General features: G+C 43.2%; 1 protein-coding gene across 20 annotated transcripts in view; it reads right to left on the bottom strand.

Annotated features, from left to right (window-relative positions):
* Window positions 1-19271, bottom strand: part of LOC101962607 (uncharacterized) — a 122432-nt gene that overhangs the window by 43522 nt on the left and 59639 nt on the right. For 4 of the 20 annotated variants that reach the window (XR_013429813.1, XR_013429810.1, XR_013429811.1 and 1 more), the window contains exons 5-8: window positions 6739-7955; window positions 5018-5097; window positions 1946-2080; window positions 833-932 (exon numbers count right to left, since the gene is read on the bottom strand). Coding sequence is in view for 1 of the 20 variants with exons in the window: in XM_078030422.1 (XP_077886548.1) it covers window positions 1990-2080; window positions 5028-5097; window positions 6739-6798; window positions 7898-7955 (279 nt within the window). In the remaining 19 variants the exon portion in view is untranslated. Of the gene's footprint in view, window positions 1-10; window positions 933-1945; window positions 2081-5017; window positions 5098-6738; window positions 7956-14667; window positions 18226-19271 lie in introns of those variants that run through there. The other 16 variants (XR_013429807.1, XR_013429806.1, XR_013429805.1 and 13 more) reach the window with 11 other exon arrangements.

Genomic DNA, 19271 nt, shown 5'->3' on the forward strand with positions numbered 1-19271 from the left:
GGAGACCAGATTTTGAATGCAAATTTTATTTGCTAAACCAAGGTCAAATTGAGGGCCTTGTATACGCTTGGTCAGTGCTTTGCCACTGAGCTTCAGCCCTTACCCCATGCAATCAGTTTGCACTGCTCCAAACTGCTAGACCACAGGTGCTCATATAATAACACTAGTCAAATTCAATTTGTGCAAACTGGCCATGGGAAGGAGCACAGGGTAGAGAGCTTCCTTAGCTTTCAAGGACTGCAGCAGGGTGGTCTCTACTGTAGGCATGACCAGTTTGTAACTGCGAAAATCACTTTGTCATTTCAGGTGCTCCCACTGAAAGAAGGACCAGCCCAGAGGCTCTTTATGGGGAGCCTTCTTGCCGGAGACACCTTGCAGGCTTCCCGACCCATTTCTTCCTCCTGCAGGGCCACCGGTGTCCCTCCTGCATCCCTCCCGCCTGAGCACATGCTTGGATGGAAGGGCGCGCTCACAGGCTGCCATCCAACGGCTCCAGCGTCCATTGGGGGCTCCTGCAGGGAACGGCACGGGCGCGAGCACAGACAGCGGGTTCCCAACGGCCAGCTGGGCTCCCATGGCGGCGTCCAGACTCAGTCCCATAAGCCTCTAGGTACTGGACCCGCGAACCTCTTCGGTCCCCACTGTGTCCCTGCCCGTTCCTCTGGCCCCTGCGCCTCGCCAGACAGCCCAGGCCCAGCCTTGCCTCCCCAGGGATGCAGGCGGCCCGCAGCAGGCCTGGCAGTGAGGGGCGAGATGGCCAGTGCGGCGCCCATGTCGACGCATCCTCCATCCATGTCCCTTGCAGCCTGTGTGAAACCCGGCTCCAGGGCACCTGTTTGGTGCCTGAGAAGCGCGGTCCTGGTCAGCAGGTCTGAGGCTTCTGTAGGTGTCTGACAGAGTGGTGACTGTCATCTTCTTGTTCCGCCTGAAACCTGTGAATATTGGGGACACTGTCAGCTGGCATCCAGGTTGTTAGCTGAAGGACACTCATTTCCCTGTCCTTAGCAACTTTGCTATATATATATATAGCAACTTTGAGATATATATATATATATATATATATATATATATATATATATATATATATATATAGTTGGAAGGGCTTGCTCCAATGCCTAATATTTGGTGTATTTGGGAAACCCTTTTTTTGTGAGCTGAAGAAAATTAGGTGTATTTTACAACTGTTGGATGGATTATATTTTAGATGTTTGTTAAATCCTTTTGATCTATAGTATAATGTAAATCTGGTGTTTCTTTGTTGATTTTTCTCTTTTGGTCTGGATGATATATTTATTGTGGCCTATCTCTCCATTTATCTCTAATAATGATTGTTTTATAAAATTGGGTGCACCAAAACTTATTGCTTATGTATTTATAAGAATTATATCTTTGTGATGTATTATTCCCTTGTCAATACATAGTGACTTTCTTTTCTCTTCCAATTTTGTCTATAAATTCTGTCTTGTCACTTATAAATATTGCTACTTCTTTTTGCTTTTGTATTCCCTTTGCTTGGTGCATTTTCCATTCCTTCAGTATCATTGTGTGTATATCTCTGCACATGAGTTAAGTTTCTTGTAGGCAACATATCATTAGATTTTTTTTTTAATCCATTCAGCCAATCTGCATCTTTTATATGTAAAATTAAAAACATTTGCATTCAGTGTGATTATTAAAAGGTATGTACTTATTCCTTCCTGTCATCTTCCTTTTTTTCTTCTGGTGGTTTTGAACATTCTGTGTTTTTACTTCCTGTCTTATTCACCTTAGAATTTTGATAGTTGCTGTATTGATAATGTTATGATTCTTTACTATTTTCTCACTTACATGTCTCCTCCTCTAGTGGGATTTACTTTTTCACATTTGCTGATGATTTGCTTTTCCTTTTCTGGGTATAGTATTTCCTTTGTATTATCTTATTATTTTCATTACTGTGATAAAATACCTGAGAAAAACTCTTATTTTGCCTCATGGTTAGAGAAGTTTTTTTCAGTGATTGGCCAGCTCCATTCCTTTGTGCCTATAATGAGGCAGGACATCATGTTCTCTTGGCACAGGAATGTTGCTCACCTCCTGGCATCTGGGAATCAGAGAGAGGGACAGTTAGGGTCTGGTAACAAGATTATAGTCTCCAAGGGCCTTCCCCCTTTAACTAGATCCCACTATCTACAGTTTTTAACACATCCTTGTAATCCATTCATATTAAAAAGCTATCAGGGAATTAATCCAGTAATGATGTCAAAGTCCTCATGATTCAATCATTTTCTAAAAGCCCCTCCTCTGAATAATACTGCATTGGGGGTCAAGCCATCAGAGTATGAGTCTTTTGGGGACATTCTGGATCCAAACCATAACAAGTATCATCAGTGATACTGGTCTAGTGGTCATGCCTTCCCTTAATTTATTCTTATCTGAGGTCTTTATCTCTTCTTCTTTTCTTGAAAACTAATTCTGCTGGTTATAGTAGTCTTGTTTGGCACTCCACTCCTTTACCCAGGCTACTTTCTTCTTTTTGATGATCACCACTCAGAATGGATTATAGACAATCATAAGAACATTATTTTTTAAATGTCCTATTGCCAAATAATGTCACATTCCAAAGTACTGGAAATTGAAACCACATATGAATTTGGGAGCACATAACTCAACCATAATAGGCAGGTATGGAGAATTTGGTTGTCACTGGTGAGCTCCTCATGGACCTCAGGGCCACCACAGTGTTTTTAGCAGGGGTGCTAATGGGGCCTGTAGATGATGGTGGAATCACATGGCTGGAGAAGTTCTGCCTTTGTTTTCCCAGCAAGTGACAATAAGTGACCTCATGCATGAGTCAGTTAGTAAACAGTCCAAGCACACTCAGATTCTTTGAGACTTATCAAGTGGTTGATTGCTTGATAATAATGAATGGTGTTGTGTACCTGTCATACATAGACTATAAATCCAACATTCAAAGTGGATGTGTAGAATATTATAAATCCAAGTGACATAACCTAGAAAACAAAACTAGTGTGATGTCACTCCTTGAAGGTAAAATACTGATTTAATTATTCCATGAGGGCATTCTCATGTTTATAGTGACATTTTGAAGGTAATCAATATTTTAAATATGTGACCAGTTTGGAGACATGGGTAGAAGCTTAAACATACATTGCTTTCTATCTCTTTACATTAGACCATGCCAGCTAATGTCAGTCATACCAAAAGGATATGATAGAGCTTCAGTGTGTCTTGTCAACACTGTGAATAAAATTGGTTTATTTTGCATTTTTTCTACCAGTTGGCCTAGAAAGAAGCCAAGGTCAATGTGGGTCCAGGTGTGTGGGGAATGAGAGCAGCAAGAATGTTGTGATAGGTGTCTTAAGTAAAATGTGTCCAATTAAAAGTGCTGTCCTCAATTCTGAGATTATATCCTTCTTAAATTTTCTATAAAACTTTACTTACTTTTAAGAAAGCAAAGTCATAAAATAAGTTTGAAGGTTTTAACTTATTTTTTATTTTAAGTATTTTTACTTCTTTCCTTGGCCAAGGCAAAAGAAAGAAAATACATCATACCTTGATTTGGGAATATCAAGTGTTTCTTTTTTATTTTAGAGGCTCCATAAATGTATAAAGTTTAAGATATTTCCTGTAAAGCATCATCTTCTGGGCCCCTGGGCAGCTCCAGGAGTCCTGTAGTATAGGCACCTTGGGTGGGCAAGAAAATGTTGGAACCTGTGTGTGCATATCAAGGAGATGAGGCATCCTTGTCTAATTCATTGTTAGTGAGCAGGTGGTGGGTACCTCCCTGGCCCTTGACAGTCCAGGTCCCTGTTGGATCCTAGGTTTCACAGTGAAGAGGAGCATCCTGCATGCAGAAGGTCTGAAGGGGTTCTCTGTCAATTATTCTCTCTAATAGAGTGTTTTGGTCCCAACTGTGGATGCCTCTTTACAGGACTTGCCAATGACATTTTCTACTTAGAAGGGCCTTGCAGCCTAAGAAGATTCCTGCCAAGAAACTACAGACTGTAATGGGAACAAGCACAACCTTGAAGGGTTGTGCTTCTTTCAAGAGATATTCATCTGCCAATTGTCTAGTGAAACCAATGGTAAACTTATCACAACTGCAAGAAATAAATCATTGCCAAGAGGACCTTGGAAATGCATTTATTATCCCACCAGTAGCAAAGAACTTGCTCTGAGGGTCATAACAGAGCCATTAGGAACAGAGACTTTTATTTGTTTTAAATACTTAGCAGTCCCTTTTGTATAATGTGTTTTGGTTTACATATTATATTTGTTAACCTTTATCTGCCATCCTCATCAATGGATTCAACTAACCTCAAATCAAATATTAAGAAGGAATAATTTGTATTGTACACATGATGACTTTTCCCCTTGTTATTATTCCCTAATAAGTACTGTATAATAACTATTTACCTGAGCCCCAAGCCCATAGGAGACTTGAGGGGGCAGGGCCTGAGGCCTCCCATAGCATCTGAAGAGCTATGCACTAGGAACATTCATTCTGTACTGTGACTGTGGCACTTGGGCTGGGAGCATCCTGAATTGGATGCTTGAGGCAGTGACTGAGACAAAATTCTGAACTGCTTGGAGGTCCCCTCTCTCAGGGGGATACACAGAGTGCACTGGAATATACCTGGGAGAGGAGGCCTGACTGGCATATTCGTAACTGATTTACAGATAGTGAGGCCTGGGGCTGAGGTGATAAATTAGAGCCCAAAAGTATCAACAATCAGACACAATTCCCATGATTTTGCATGAACTAAGTAAATTGCCATGTCCTTGGATTCAGGTGTGGAAGTAAGAGGCTTGCCCTGAATCACACAATAGTTTTAGGGGGAGGGGAATGGAGGGTGCTCAAACCTGCCAGCATGGCCTCTTCTCCACACTCACTATGGGTTTGTGGGACCCTCTGGGAGTGTGGCCAGGACTTCTGACCATACAAATACACTCATGAGGCTCTTGTCAAGGACTAGTGATTCCCTACTGGCTTGACATGCAGAAAGTTGTTAAGCACCTTTGCTCACCCAGGGGGGATCTCCTGGGGCAGGTAGTTGTTAGTTGTTCTCCACCTTCCATGGGGTAATCCAGAGTTCCCTGTGGAAAGGACAAGGCTTCTAGTTGTTGGGACCACATGGACTCTAAAGTGGAGAGATGCCTGATTTTCTATTTAGCAAAGCATAAGAAATCTCTAGTTGTCCTTGTGAACAGTATTAATGAACAAAGAGAAGTAGACATTTCAAGAGCACTTTGATCACCTTGTTAACACCTTAACATAAAGGCCCTCATGCAAAGGGGCACTGTGCAAGGACTCACTCTTGCCCTTGGGTAATGTTGGAGTGTGTCATACATACCCAAGGAGGTGCCAGTACTACTGCTATCCTTAGGTGCATCTGATGACAAAAGCCAGAAGGGAGAAACTGCTGTTTCACTAGGCTGTGGGGTTCAACTATCCTTTCTTGTAAAGGAAAAAGAAATATTTTTCAATAAACCTGAAATCTATGGCACTACTAAAAGAGGAGGAAGAGTGCAGGACAGATTATCTTTTTAACAAGAAAATATGCCTTACATATGCATAATTCTGAGAATTTTTGGCTGGAGAACATAAGCACACAATGCATTATTGGAAGAAAATTCTAAGAAAATCGTCTTCATATGCATATAAAAGTTCAATAATGAGTTACTAATATTATTTCAGGGAATATTTTGGTGAAATATTTAGTAAAATGGAATTAAGAGTTGAATCTAATTGGCGTTATTAAGTAAAGATTAATGAAGTAGGAAAAGATATATTTAGATTGATTGCATTTTCCCATTATTATTTTATTCATAAATTTTCGTAAGGTTAACAAGAGAAAGACATCAGAATGTTCACTTTGCTCATATTCATAGTCACCACCACAACTCAGTAAGCTATGGAAATTTTATATTATTTTGATTAATGACCATAACAACTTTATTTGTGTTCCAGTAGGCCAGGAGGTGGTGATGGGCCTGGAGAAGGCAGTGGGACAAGAGATGGGATAGGTATGGGAGAAGGCAACCAACAGTTGTTGGGTGGAGAGGAGCTCTGTGGGTTGGTTCACAGTGTGAGTGTCATTAAGTCACATGGAGGAGGGGTCAAGCCAGGTCCTGGCAGAGATGGAGGGCAGGCCACTGGATCAGGAGGATGAGATGGGAGAGAGGAAATTCTGAATATTATTCAAAAAGAATCAAAGACTCTGGTGACTGAGAGCACTCAGGGATGAGGTGACCCAACAGAAACTCAGGAAGTCATTAGGTCTGGTGAGTAAGTAGAGGTCAAAAGAAGAGGGTGCTTTCTAAAAGAAGTCAAGGAAGGCAAAGGGAAGAAGGCAGTGGCTAGAGCATCCTCCATAGGTAATGTATGTGATTGGTGGACTTTAGCTGACTCTGGTTAGCACATCTCATCTGAGACTTCTCCTTTTAAGAGCTGGTAAAAGCTGCTATCATCATGGAGCTTCTCATGGTGGGTGGAAGAGATAGGAGTCACAGGCTGCAGCCAAGAGCAGATGGGGACAGGAGGTGGGGCATCTGTGGTCCATTGCCCCTTGTTGCCCCACACCCCAGTTTACAAAGCACTTGCTATCCAAACCCCACAGCTTTAATTCAATCCTACTTGAACTCAGAGCTCCCTTCCTGCCACATAAGAGCTTTGTGTTGTTGAGTCATATCATAGACAGGGGTAAGAAGGACAGGAAGAAGTGTAAAGTTACTTACCTTTGTAAAAGTGAAACAAAGTCTTCAGTCTCTTCCACTTTCTTCCAGCAATCACTATAACTTGAAAATGGATATGGGGTTATTGTGGAAAAGGGAGGTGAGTGCCTCTCCTCACCATGAGAGGTATGTCCACATGAGGGAGACTGGGACAGTGGACTCTGGAGGGCAAGCATCAGTATTCAAAGCCACATGATAGGTGACAGGGATAGAAATCCACATGGAGGAGCAGCATTTTGTCATTTACTCCCACCTCCACTAGCCCCCATTATACTCCTAACCATGCTGCAGGGGGAAAGATTGGGTCATCTCAAAGGGGAATGTGTCTTAGGGAAGTGAGAGCTTGACCACACTTTGACCAGGAAGTTTCACCTGCATATCCAGTTGAAGGGGTGGGGAGACACAACACACAGCTATGACAAAAGGCAGTCACTGTAGGATCAGAAATATATGGGCTGGTTGTAAAGGGAAGAAAATCAAATGCTGACATCTCCAAAGCCCTTCCCTTCCAATATGTTGCAAAGGTAACCTGCCCCAGGAGTTTCTCCCTGCAGGGAGTTGTAGGAGTTGTTAATTATTGCTTCCTGTCCTGCAACTTTCCTGCCTGTAGCACTCCACATTTCCTCCACAATTTGGTCATGTACACAGAATGCAGAGAGGAGAAGGCCAAGATAAGGGGAGAATGAGAACAAAGGAGTTCTAGAATGTATAAAAGGACAGAATACCTCATTTCTTTGGATATCCATCTTTGGGACCCATTTCCTGCAGCAAAGTCTGTATTCTGTCTTTAAATAAATTTGCTTTCTATGCTTGCCTTGGCGTTTCTCAGGTGTGCAATCTTCTCATCTGGGAAAAAGGAACTGGGCCCTGATTGATTCTCATCATAGACTGCATCACAGATACCGTCTGTGTGAAATACTGGTTTCACTCCAGTATTGGGCTCCAATTATTACCCACACCACCCTCCTGGACATCATCCACTCCTGGCCCACCACAGCTTCATTCTGAGCACAGAACCTGAGAAGTGTCTTTGGTATGATGGTTTCCTTCCCAGGATCCTCCCTCTTAGGTCTCTGAAATTGATGTTCTCTGGAACTTGGCTCTGGTCTCTTGGGGACAGCAGACTGCAAGTCACCTCTGGGATGTAAGGGCAAGGCCTTACCTTTCAGAGTGCCTCTCTTCTTCCTACCCTTGTACAGCACCTTCTTCACCTTCAGATGCTGACAGACAAAAAAGAAAAAGATACTAGGGCCCTTTTCTCTCTTTGCTCTTTTAGAGAAACTACAGACATTCCATGTTTCGGGACAGCTTAACTTTCTACAGTTAGCTAGTGGAAACCCTTTTATTCAGAGATCAGTTTTAAAGTGGTGTAATACTTCATTTTTCTTCCTTAGAAAACCCTCAAAGTTGTTCTCTACATAAAGTATCCCATGCATGTCTTCAGTCACTGGTCCTCTGTTCAGGAACACACTCATTTCCACAGGCTCTTCTCAGCTGCCAGGCAGCATTCTGCTTCCTGAGGCCAGAGGCAACTCCAGCCTGAAGCCTTAAGAGCTCATAACAGTCTTCACATCAGCCCAACACAGAGAAAAGTTTGTTCCAGAGACATGAACGAGGAGAAGATGACTGATGAAGCAGTGTTCAAGGCCTGTCCTTCTCCAGAGGTTCCCAACTCCCTCCAGAGTCCAGACTTCAGCCACAGAGTCACAGTTTTGTGTTTTGCTCTGGGACTTGCAGCTCACCACATGGATGATCTTAGAGCTTCATATCAGAGAAGTCCTAGTGCACACTGCCTCCCTGCCCTTGCCTGCCTGTCCCAGAATGATGTTTTGTTCTGTCCTGAGATTTCTCTTTTTGAAGTATCTCTAGTTATTTTGGAAAAGTGGAAAGAATTGTGTTGCTGAAAGCTCAGTCTTTGTCCCCAATGCCAATCCAGTAATGAGGACAGTTTTTGAGAAAAAGGAAAAAGAAGGCTTATTGCTTTGCTAGCAAAGGAGAAACACAGGGAACTCCTTTTCCAGAGGCTGTGATTCTATCCATCATCAGGAACAGGAGGCTTTTAAAGAGGTGATTCAAAGTTTACACTCCATATGTGTCCTCTGCTAGAGTTGTAATTCACTTGTTAATTTGGGAGATAGTCATTTCTGAGATCTTTTGGTACCATCCTCAAAGTCTGGTTTACTTTGTTTCTATGGAGGGTGTACTCGGGACAGATAAATCTGCCTAAAATGGGGAAGAAAGTTAATCCTATTTCCCCACAGATTTGGGAGGAGCAGGGAAAGGGGAAGAGATACATGTCCATTTTAGAAATAAATTGCAGTGGTAGAGAAGCAGGGGCTATATTCAAAGCATAAAGTAGATCACTGTTACAAGAATAGACAAAAGAGAATATCTGGTCTTGTTCTTGTTGGGTGTGGCCTGAAGTTTCTTACCTTCTTAAGTTTTCCCTTTCTCTTTGGTGGTGGGAAATATGGATTACCCTGGAGGTAAGACAATAAAAGAAGGAAGAGCCCTAGTCCACACACACAGGCATGGATCATATCCATTGTCCAGGTGGTGAAGCTTGGGTTCAGCCATCTAGCACTAATGCTATTTAGAGGAAAGAGGATTCTCCATTGTCAAAATTGCACTGTCTTGTTCAGACAAATGATTCCTAAGAGTTATCTTCAGGAATGGGGAGTAGGGCCCAGACCTGTGTCACAGACCTGTGCCCTCTTATCACAAAGGGATCCTGACAGCAGAGGAGGGGCAAGAAGAGGAGGCTGCACCACACCCTTGCCCCATCCTCCAACCAGCTTGTCCTCCACCCTCCTGGGCATTCTACATTCTTCCTTCCAACTCCACCTGCTCACCCTGTCAGAAGAGACCTTAGTCTTTTCAGTATTCTTTCCCAGTGGATCCCAGACATTATTTATTTCCTTGTAGATCTCTGCTTAGAATTTTTTGAAATTTCATAAGTTTTTTGAAAATTCTTATTATCTCTGGAATTTTCATTTTTCAGGAACTATTTCTTTTATGATTTCTGAAATTTCAATTCTTCCTGCTTTGCATCAACTCAGCATAAAACTCAAATTTCTTTTATGCTTATTTATTTATGTTAATTTTAACTAAATTTTTCTCAATTGTATTTTACTATCTTCATCTAGACGCTTTACTTTGCTGGCAACAAATTTTCTCAGGCTGTCTTTACCTGGCAGTATATTTTTCTTTATTATTAAAGGACAGACTTGCTGGAAACAGACCCTTCAGGTGATCTTCCCTTACACTCTTGGAATATGCCACCTCACAACTTCCTTCCATTGTTTCTGGTTAGAAGACAACTAATAATCTCACTGGGGGCCCTTTGTGCATGAGGAGAAGTTTTTATCTGCTGCTTCTAAGATTCTGTCTGCCTTTTCACAGTTTGACTGTGGTGTGTCTAGGAATGGATATGTCTGTTTTTAAAAGCTAGTGGCTGCTGCAGCTGACTCTGAAATACTTTCCTTAAAATACCCCTTTAAATGGAAGGAAATAGAAAATAAGCTCAATGGAGCACAAGTTACTAGTGACAGTCATTTAACTTCAGGCTTATTCTGCTGATCAATTTGGGGTACCAAGATGCATACTCCAGGGAAAATCCTCTTGCAGAGGCCTCTGCTTCTAGGGACTGAGGCTTTCAGTGGTGGTTCTGGGTCTGCTGGACACTCATGCCTCATGGTCACACACCCAGGTCCTCACTGCCCATGGACCAGGAGCCAAGGGAAGAGTCTGGGGAGTATTTTGAGTAACTAATAAGGAAAACAATAGCTGAAATACATAGGAATTCTGTAGAGGGGAAAATGGTAATGATAGAGTCATTGCATGTGCATCTTTGAAGGCACTGGGTTTCTCAAACTGTAAAAATGGATTGTAAGTAGGGGCTGGGGTTGTGGTTCAGTGGTAGAGCACTCATCTAGCACATGCCAGGTGCTGGGTTCAATCCTCCGCACCACATAAAAATAAATAAAGGCATTGGGTCCGACTACAACTAAAAAAATATTTTTAAAATATGGACTGGAAATAAAGTCAAATGACAGTAGGGAATAGGATAAAGTTAACCTGTACAGGTGTATAAAAAAACAAAGAAAACAGGAGCTCTCTGAGGTTAACTAGAAAGAAACCCAAGGAAACCATGCACAACCTTCCCCTTAGAAGGTCCCCATGGTGTCCTTGTCTTCACCCACCCTCCCACATCCTGGATCTGGGTCCTCAGGTCATAATCCCTCTGAGGCCAACTTTTGACTCTAGGGCCCCTGGAGAAAGAACAGTGTAGTTAGAACCTACTGAGCCAGATAGATTATGTGATTACAGTAGAGCTGGGTGCAGAACAAGAGGACTTAGGGCACAGATGAATCCAGGTCATCACCATTCCTTTGTTCCCTGACTGGAGCAGGTCAGAGCAAGAGGAGCTGGGCAGTGGCATAGAGCATGGCCTGCCTGGACATGGCTCTTGGGGTGCATCAAAGCCCTATGCCAAGGGCTGATTCCACCATGGAGGACTCAATTTCATGGCTCCCAGCTATACCCACCTCCTACAGGTCCCCTGCACCTGGTCTAAGCCACTATGGGCAGCTGGAAAAGTGATGACTAGGACCTCATGGGACTAGCTGGGATCTTTGTGGGCTCACTGAACGCAGAAGGCAAGAATGGTCATCACAGCCTCCAAGGGCCCAGAGGAGAGAGACAGAGAATGGCAGATAGGCAGTGGGTCTCAGTCAGAAAATCTGACTCTGCCAGGACACGAGGATTAGACCCCACTGATCTTGATGACAAACCAGATACACAGTTTCTTCAGCTCCCCAGGCCTCTCCACTCACACTCTGTAACTACTCACTGGAGTAATACAGGATCCCACAAGTTGAGCAGCCTCTGCACAGTGGCCCCTCAAAATCTACTGAAGAATTCATCACCCTCCTGCCTCCAGGGCCCAGCACCAGGCCATTTCTGGGCTCAGGGAAATGAGTGTTACTACCTGCTTTCAAAGGACAAATTCAGGTCATCTCTGGCCTTAAGTTCCCACTGCTCATGGAATCCATTCATGCACTCATGAGTTACTTGTGGCCATGTTCCAAGTAATTCCAATCTGGTTCTGGCACACAGATTCCCATGACCTTATACTTGGGGGAGAGGAGTGTGACAATGAATAAATACATACTGTAGATAGTAGTGGGCCAGGCAGTGGCATTGACTAGGAAGAAGAGACCTGTCCCTCCTGGATACTATGGGAGATCTTTGGGATGGGGACTCAGGAAGTTCATTGAGAAGGGAAGGAGCCCTGTAGCATTTGGGGGTGGGCATTCCAAGCACAGGGAAATCAAGCAGGGTTTCTGGGAAGAAACAGCATCCAGAATGGATCAGGGAAAACCCTGCATGGGTGGAGTGTCATGGGGGAGGGGCATGGTGAGTGAGGCCACAGAAGCCTCCAGGGGCCACACCCTGCAGGACTTTGAGGCAGTGGGTGAGAACCTGAGGTTTTTCTAACCAGGTGGAATGCACAGGAGGATTTTGAGGAAGGCATAGCTCACTTAGCTTTTTCTGTAGGGATTTTTGCGGTTCTGTACAGGAAAGGAAGGAAGGGGGAGGGAGGGGAAGGATGCTGAGCTATTGAGGAGGAGGGTATTGCAGGGGATCCAAGGGGGTCTTTCTCTCCTGCTTGTGTTCCTGACTTTCCAATCTGTTTCCATATGTGGGAGACTGAGTCATGCCCTCTGTCTCCCTAGAAGACTGTAATGTGCTCCAGTCTTTATGGAGTTATGAAAGCAAAGTGAGAAAGTAAGAAAGAAAAAGAAAGTTTACACTAACAGAAAGTGTACAGTCTCTCTCTCTCTCTCTCTCTCTCTCTCTCTCTCTCTCTCTCTCTCTCCTCCCTCCCTCCCTCCCTATTTATCTCTCTCTATTCCACGTATGTGGAGCACTGTTCTGAAGGATGAGAGCAAAGGGCAAAGTCTCAGTTCAGAGAGGGTTTGACAGTTCCCTTACTGAAGCCAGTGGTTATGGGCCTTAGTTGTAGTTGCAGCTGGATGGCTGAAGAGCTATTCCTATTTGTGTGTTTCCTGCCCTGCACTATATAATTCACAGCAGCAAAAATTTACTTCTCTTTTAATTCACAACTTATTCCACTTTAACTGGAGTGCCTAGTATGTAGCAGTTTCTCAACTGTGTGTGTGTGTGTGTGTGTGTGTGTGTGTGTGTGAGAGAGAGAGAGAGAGAGAGAGAGAGAGAGAGAGAGAGAGGGTCAGAGATACTGTGCACTTTCTGTTAGTGTAAGCTTCTTTTTCTTTCCTACTTTATCACTTTACTTTCATAACTCCATAAATTCTTCTCCATCTTTTCTGCACGATTTGTGTTTATGTGGATGGCTAGGAAAATGTGTGAGTGCCCAGGCCCTGGGAGATGGAGTGAGTCCAGATGCCTCTTTGCTGGTTCATTTCATTCCTAGAGTCCATCTGCTATAGGTATTTATCATATATCCAAAGTATTCAACCATCGTGATTTCAGTTCTTATCTTCAGTGAAATTAAGAAGTGACATTTATACATTTGAGAAGATAATAGTTAAAACTGAAGATATTTCCTTATTTTTAAATAGTTAAAAATAAGGAAATATCTGTCACTGGATGTTGAAAGCATTTTATTCATGTTTAAAATTTGTGATTCTCTTAATTGTGGGTCAGAGCTGAGGCTAGTGAATACCTGTAGAGGAAGAAATTGTGCAGGTTTACACTTGGAATTGACAGTTCTTCTGTTCAGAGGCAATGGCATTACAAAGGAACAGAAAATTTTCTCAAGGAGAGAACATAATTTGGGAGGCCACATTGACAGTGTCTCAGGGTTCTGGGGACAGAACAAGGATGGTGGTGTTACTCTTGTGTTTCCAGTGTCAGAGGAAGGAAGTATGGGTGTGGGATTCTGTGGGAAGTCTCTGTGAAATGTCTGTGTTCAGTTCCCATGAGAACTCTGTGAGGTGCTTGTGTGGCATCTCTGTGTGGGTCTCTCAAAATCTGTGTAAAATCTGTATGAGATTTCTGTGTGAGGACCCTCCGTGAAGTCACTGTATTTCTCTGAGATGTGTCCATAATATACCTCTTGGTGGTGTGTGTGTGAAAAGTTCTCACTGAGAAAATCTGTAGAACATCTCTCTGGAGATGTTTCTCCAAGGTCTGGAACTCTGTGGGAGGTCTCTGTGAAAAAATCACTGCATGAGGACCATGTGGCAGTGAAAGGTTGTTGTGGAAGATCTCAGTGTTGTCTCTGAGGTTTCTCTTGGTACAAGTCTCTGTCAGAGGTCCCTCTGGAAGGTCTGTGTCAGGAGTTCTGTGAAATCTCAATGTGAGGTCCCTGAAGTTGGTGTTATTTCTAATGGAGGTTCTTGTGTTTCTGAGACTGCTGTGTTGGAGGTTCTATGGTGGTCTCTCTGGGAATCTTTTAGTTGGGTCTCTGAAGGGCTATGTGTGTGTGGGTCTTGTGTCTGACAGAAGATTCTGTGGGGAGTCTCATTGTGGGTCTCTGTAGGATTTCCTGGTTGTTGTCCTTACTGCCCCTCATGGATGACAAATCTGGCAGCAGCAGAGGGTATAGGACTTCCTCCTTCATACTTCTGGCTGTCCATCAGTGTCACTGTCTGTGGTATTATTCCCTTTGGATCCCTAGGGTCCATGTTCAGCTCTTCTGCCTGGAGGATCTGCCTTTCTATGCTATGATAGGACCCAGGAGGATCAGACTTAAGGACCTGTTTCTGTTATAACCCATTCTGTCTCTGTTGTCTGTTGTTGATTCTAGGCCCACCCTGGGGTCTGCTATGATCAATGAAAGAACATAATCTGCTCAATGGTGACCTATAGGACCTGTGTTTACACTGGGAAGAACTGCCTGGTTTTACATACAGAGTTCTTTCAGGCATTAGGGCAGGACTGTACCTATGCCATCTGCCTTGGTTGCACCTCCTGTTATAAGACTCTCCATCAGGGAACAAACAGAGCAGAGGGTGCTGGAGTGATGCTGCTGCCTTCCCAGGTGGGCCATAGCATCAAACACTCTGCAGACATGGCTTCTCCTCTTCCTTCTGTGGGGCCTGCCTCTTCCTTCTGTGTTGCCTGCCATGTGGGCAGACCCTGGGAAATAGAAACCTGTACTGGAAGCAGAGAGAGATTGGCGAAGACTTCTTCCTGAATACTGCCACCCCAGCTTGCTCCCACATTTCAGACAAGTCACTTTTTCTGATGTGACAAGTTCTAACTTAACCACCTGTTCTTCTCTAGTCTATGGGAAAGTTCTGGAAGCCTGGAGAAACTTACTTTGTGACCCCAACCACTTTGATCTTTTTAGGTCCCCATCTTTCCACTGCAGAAGAAGTGCTAGAACCATGTGTGTGTGTGTGTGTCTAAAGGTCACCAAACTAGGAGTCACAGCTATCACAACTAGAGTAACATAGTCCTGGCTACTCCAGTTGTTGTTAACTCATCCCTTCTATAAGTAAAGAGGCAAAGACATGCAGTCTTATTCAATATAATGTCAGGAAACAAATCTTCCCTACCAAAGGTTTGCTTCCTCTCTAGCCTGTGTCATTGCTAAAGAGGCTTCTCCAGGCCTGTGATCTTGGAGCAAGAATAGGGTCCACAGGGGTGGAGCCAGGGTAAGTCTGTGATGCCTCCTCCCCCTAGGTTGGTAGTTGGTACTGGGAGGGCAGGGACTTCCCATCCACCACACCATTTCATCCCCATGTTACTCTGCCTCTTTCTTTGGCTCCATTTCAGTCCTCCACATCCCACTCTCAGGGCCCACAGTGCCCCACTGTCAGATTGTTATTTTGTGCATATTTGTTCATACTGGGGGCTTTGGGAGGGTGCTGCATGTGACACAGCCCTTAACAGCCAACCTGTAGTTCTTGCCCAGATACTCACACGCAGACCTGCAATTTCCATCTTGATTACTGCTATAGAGAATGAAGAAGGCAGGAGCAGAAGAAAGTGACATTGGCAACATTATCCAGCCTGAGCTAAAAGGACCTTGTGAGGCCCATCTCAATGTTAGCCTCCATAAGGCAGGGATTCCAAGGGCAGGTGTCCTCTGTTCCCTACCAAGACATCCAGCATCCACTTTGACCATCTATGAACTCAGGGCCAGGAAACTACCCCTTTTCTCAATACTCCAGAGCCAATTTTGTGGCATGGGAAAGTACTAATTCCCATGACATCCCTGTACACCAATCCCTATAACTCACAAAGTTCAGGATAGAGGGAAAGACCAATTCAGACCTTAGAGTGGAGTCTTTGTGGATTTTTCCCATCTTGATAAGTCCCAAAGTCACTCTATTATTCCTGTAACAATCAAATCATGCATTCTTAAGGTATAATGATGGAATCTAGCATAAGGTTGGGTACTGAATGCCACTGTCACCTCCTTGCATGTCCAGTCTCTTCTAGAATCCATTCTAATAAACAACAGATGCAACCCCTTTTCTATGACTCAAAACAACAAATACAGGAGCCTCTCTTATTAAAAACAGTATTATTAAGCAATAATAACCTCATTAGGAAAAAGCCATTGTCAAATAAAGTTTGGGCTCACATAGGGACAGTTTTTTTTCAGTATGTTTTGAATTATGGAAAAAAACCTCTTCCCAGCAGGACAGGAGTGGGGACCATATTGATGTTGACCAGACAATATACATCTCTAAAGAGCACAGTGCCTTGAACAGTGAATACTGTGGTCTGAGATATGTGCCACCCTATGTTGGCAGGGGTTGGGCAGAGGTTCAGACTCCTTTTTGCACTAAGGCCTAATTGTTGTCCTTGTTTCTGATCCACCTGTTCACAGGATGGCTGTGGCCACTGAGGCTGGGGTGGGGACCACAAGCCTTAGCTCCCATCACTTTCATTTTTTCCTGGAGGAGGGACCCCAGGAATAATGGGATTGCCTATCCACAGGGGCCTAGGTGGAGTACCTCTTTGACCATGTTTTTTTTTTTTTTTGAGGCAATCATGATGAAACCTCATTTTCTGCTCTATGATGATCCAACAGAAGTTATGGGTACCTGGGCTTCCAAATCCCTATTATCTATAAGCAGTGAACCTGTGACTGACCCTCAGCTTTGGGTAGAAGTTAATGAGGTCATGATTTTGAGTGGGGAGTTTGTCTGCCCTTTGCCTTTACTGGAGAAAATATGCTGCAGAAAGTTCTTTATTCTGTTCCCAAAGTTCCTATTTGAAGGAGCCTGGGAGGACTTGTTCCCCATAATATGTCCTACCTCCATGACTGGGACAGAGGGGGCCATTTCCCTAGCACCAGAGGGCCTCCCTGATGCAGGCCTTTCTCCACGTGCTTCTGACTTGTGCCAAACCCTGTTCTCTCTCTTGGCAGCTGGCCTAAACTTATTTCTCCTTCTCTTCCATGGATCATGGACTTCAAGGATCTTGGGATCCTGCAGCTCCTGGCTGCTCTTGTCACTGGATAAGGATCCATACACCCCATGAGAAGTTGATGCACTGCTACTGGACATGCTTAGGGAGCTGGACTGTCTCTTCTGGGAAGCCAGGATATTTGCAGACAAGAGCACCTCAGGATCACAGTCCTGCAGCAGTTCTTGTGTATTCCACCATCAACTATGGCCTTCAAAGGTTTCCTCCTCGAATTCAACCCTCCTCAGCTGATTGTGAAAGCCACCAGACTCAAAGGGAAAGTGAGTTGCACTTCATTCCAAATTTCTGATCTCAGTGCCCTTGGATGCAATCTTCTTTGTCTCTTTTTCAATGACTTTTTGTCAGGTGCACCCTTGGCCACATGATAGGAGTTGGCCAGGACAGTCTGGAAATGTTTGCTGTGATCTCCCTGGTTCCCGCAGCAGCACTAAGCAATAGATCAACAAATTTGATTCACATTGTGAGGGGGCTACCCTGGTTGCCTGAGGAGAGTGGGTGGCATCAAAGGTGGATGCTGGTGTCTCCTATTGAGGTCAAAAACAGGTCACTTGGATTTGGATGATGCTGGAGGGAAAATATTTACATGGCTGGATTAGAAGCAGCCTTAGAAGAGAACCAGAATGACTGGCTATTGGGAAACAAAGATGTCAGGGATTCTATTGGGTCTTCCTTGAACAACTGGTGAGATAATAATACCCTACACCCAAGGGACCAGGTGTGGGACCATGGGTTTGATTTCACACCTGGTATGTTTATGGTGTATTTGAGGATTCATAATAAGGCTGACAAGTTATCAAAAACTCAAAGCTAGGATTGGGACTATAACTATCATTTTCTTCATAGGTGTTAACAGAAGTCACTGGCATGGGAAAATGGATTATTAGATTTTAGAGTCAATACTGTACCCACTTCCAGCTGATGATTTTGGGGAAGATCTTGATGGCTAAGTGAATTTATAATTGTATGGGAATATTAGATGAGTATTAACAGTTATGCTAAACACAAAATTACACTTTAACATTTAGCCTAAATGTGAAGTTGCATTTGAATAACTGATTTGGCCTTCTAACATATTCTAAATAATAATTTAATTATATACAATTAATTATATATTCCACAGACCAGAATGAATTTATAGATAACTTTCTTTTTGTCCTTTCCATAAAAAGTAACACTGCATGAAACCAGCTTTTATTCCAGAAGAAAACCCCTGTAGGTTGTATCCTCAAGATCTTTTGCTTTATCTTTCCTTAGGGCTATTGTCCTCATCTTGGGCTGGTTTATGATAGCCATTAGTTTCTAAACCTTCTTGTTAAGTTTGCCTGCTGGCTCTTCCCACACTGATCAGGTATGTGAACTTTCACTTAAGCACTCAATCAGCATATGACAAATATGTTTAATCATCCCAAAGTAATGTTTTGGATTACCTAATAATCAGAAAATTCAAGCTAAATTGCATGAGAAGAAGTTTTTATTAAAAATGGATATTTTTAACCCTCAATAATATCAACACTTTCACTGGTTAATGAAGATACAGAAACTATTATACATTGTTCCTTTGAAGGGCAACCAAGGAATGTTTATTAAAAGTATACATGTGCATATCTTACTCTCTAGAAATTACATTTCTAAATATCTGATCCAAAAAAATAATTTTTCTCAAGTCAGACAAATGTGTTCGTATATCTTCCATTCTTTCAACAAATGGAATTTTTAATTTAATGCCTAGAAAGTATGACAAGAAATGGCCTCTTAAAGAATCATGCTACCTTGCTATATTAATGTTTGTACCACCAAATCCAACCAGATGGTGAACACAGAAAACAAAGAATGAAGCAAGGAAGCATTAAGAAACAGAAAACAAAAGAAAGTGACACAAGTACTCCCAAACATTTGGAATTTTGAGACAAACTTCTCTAACAAAACCTAAGAGTCTGAAGTTGATTCTTTTACCTGCTACAGCCATTGGCATTAGATAAAGGATCTTAAGAAATATGCAGGGTGCAGATAAGTGAGAAACTAGGCCTCCTGTAGCCTTCCCTTATACTTCCTGTTTGCCTCTAAAATGAGTCCTTTGCCTGTTTTTTACATATGTGTGGGTT

Source organism: Ictidomys tridecemlineatus, chromosome 13 (genome assembly GCF_052094955.1).
Source record: "Ictidomys tridecemlineatus isolate mIctTri1 chromosome 13, mIctTri1.hap1, whole genome shotgun sequence".
Classification (NCBI taxonomy): domain Eukaryota; kingdom Metazoa; phylum Chordata; class Mammalia; order Rodentia; family Sciuridae; genus Ictidomys; species Ictidomys tridecemlineatus.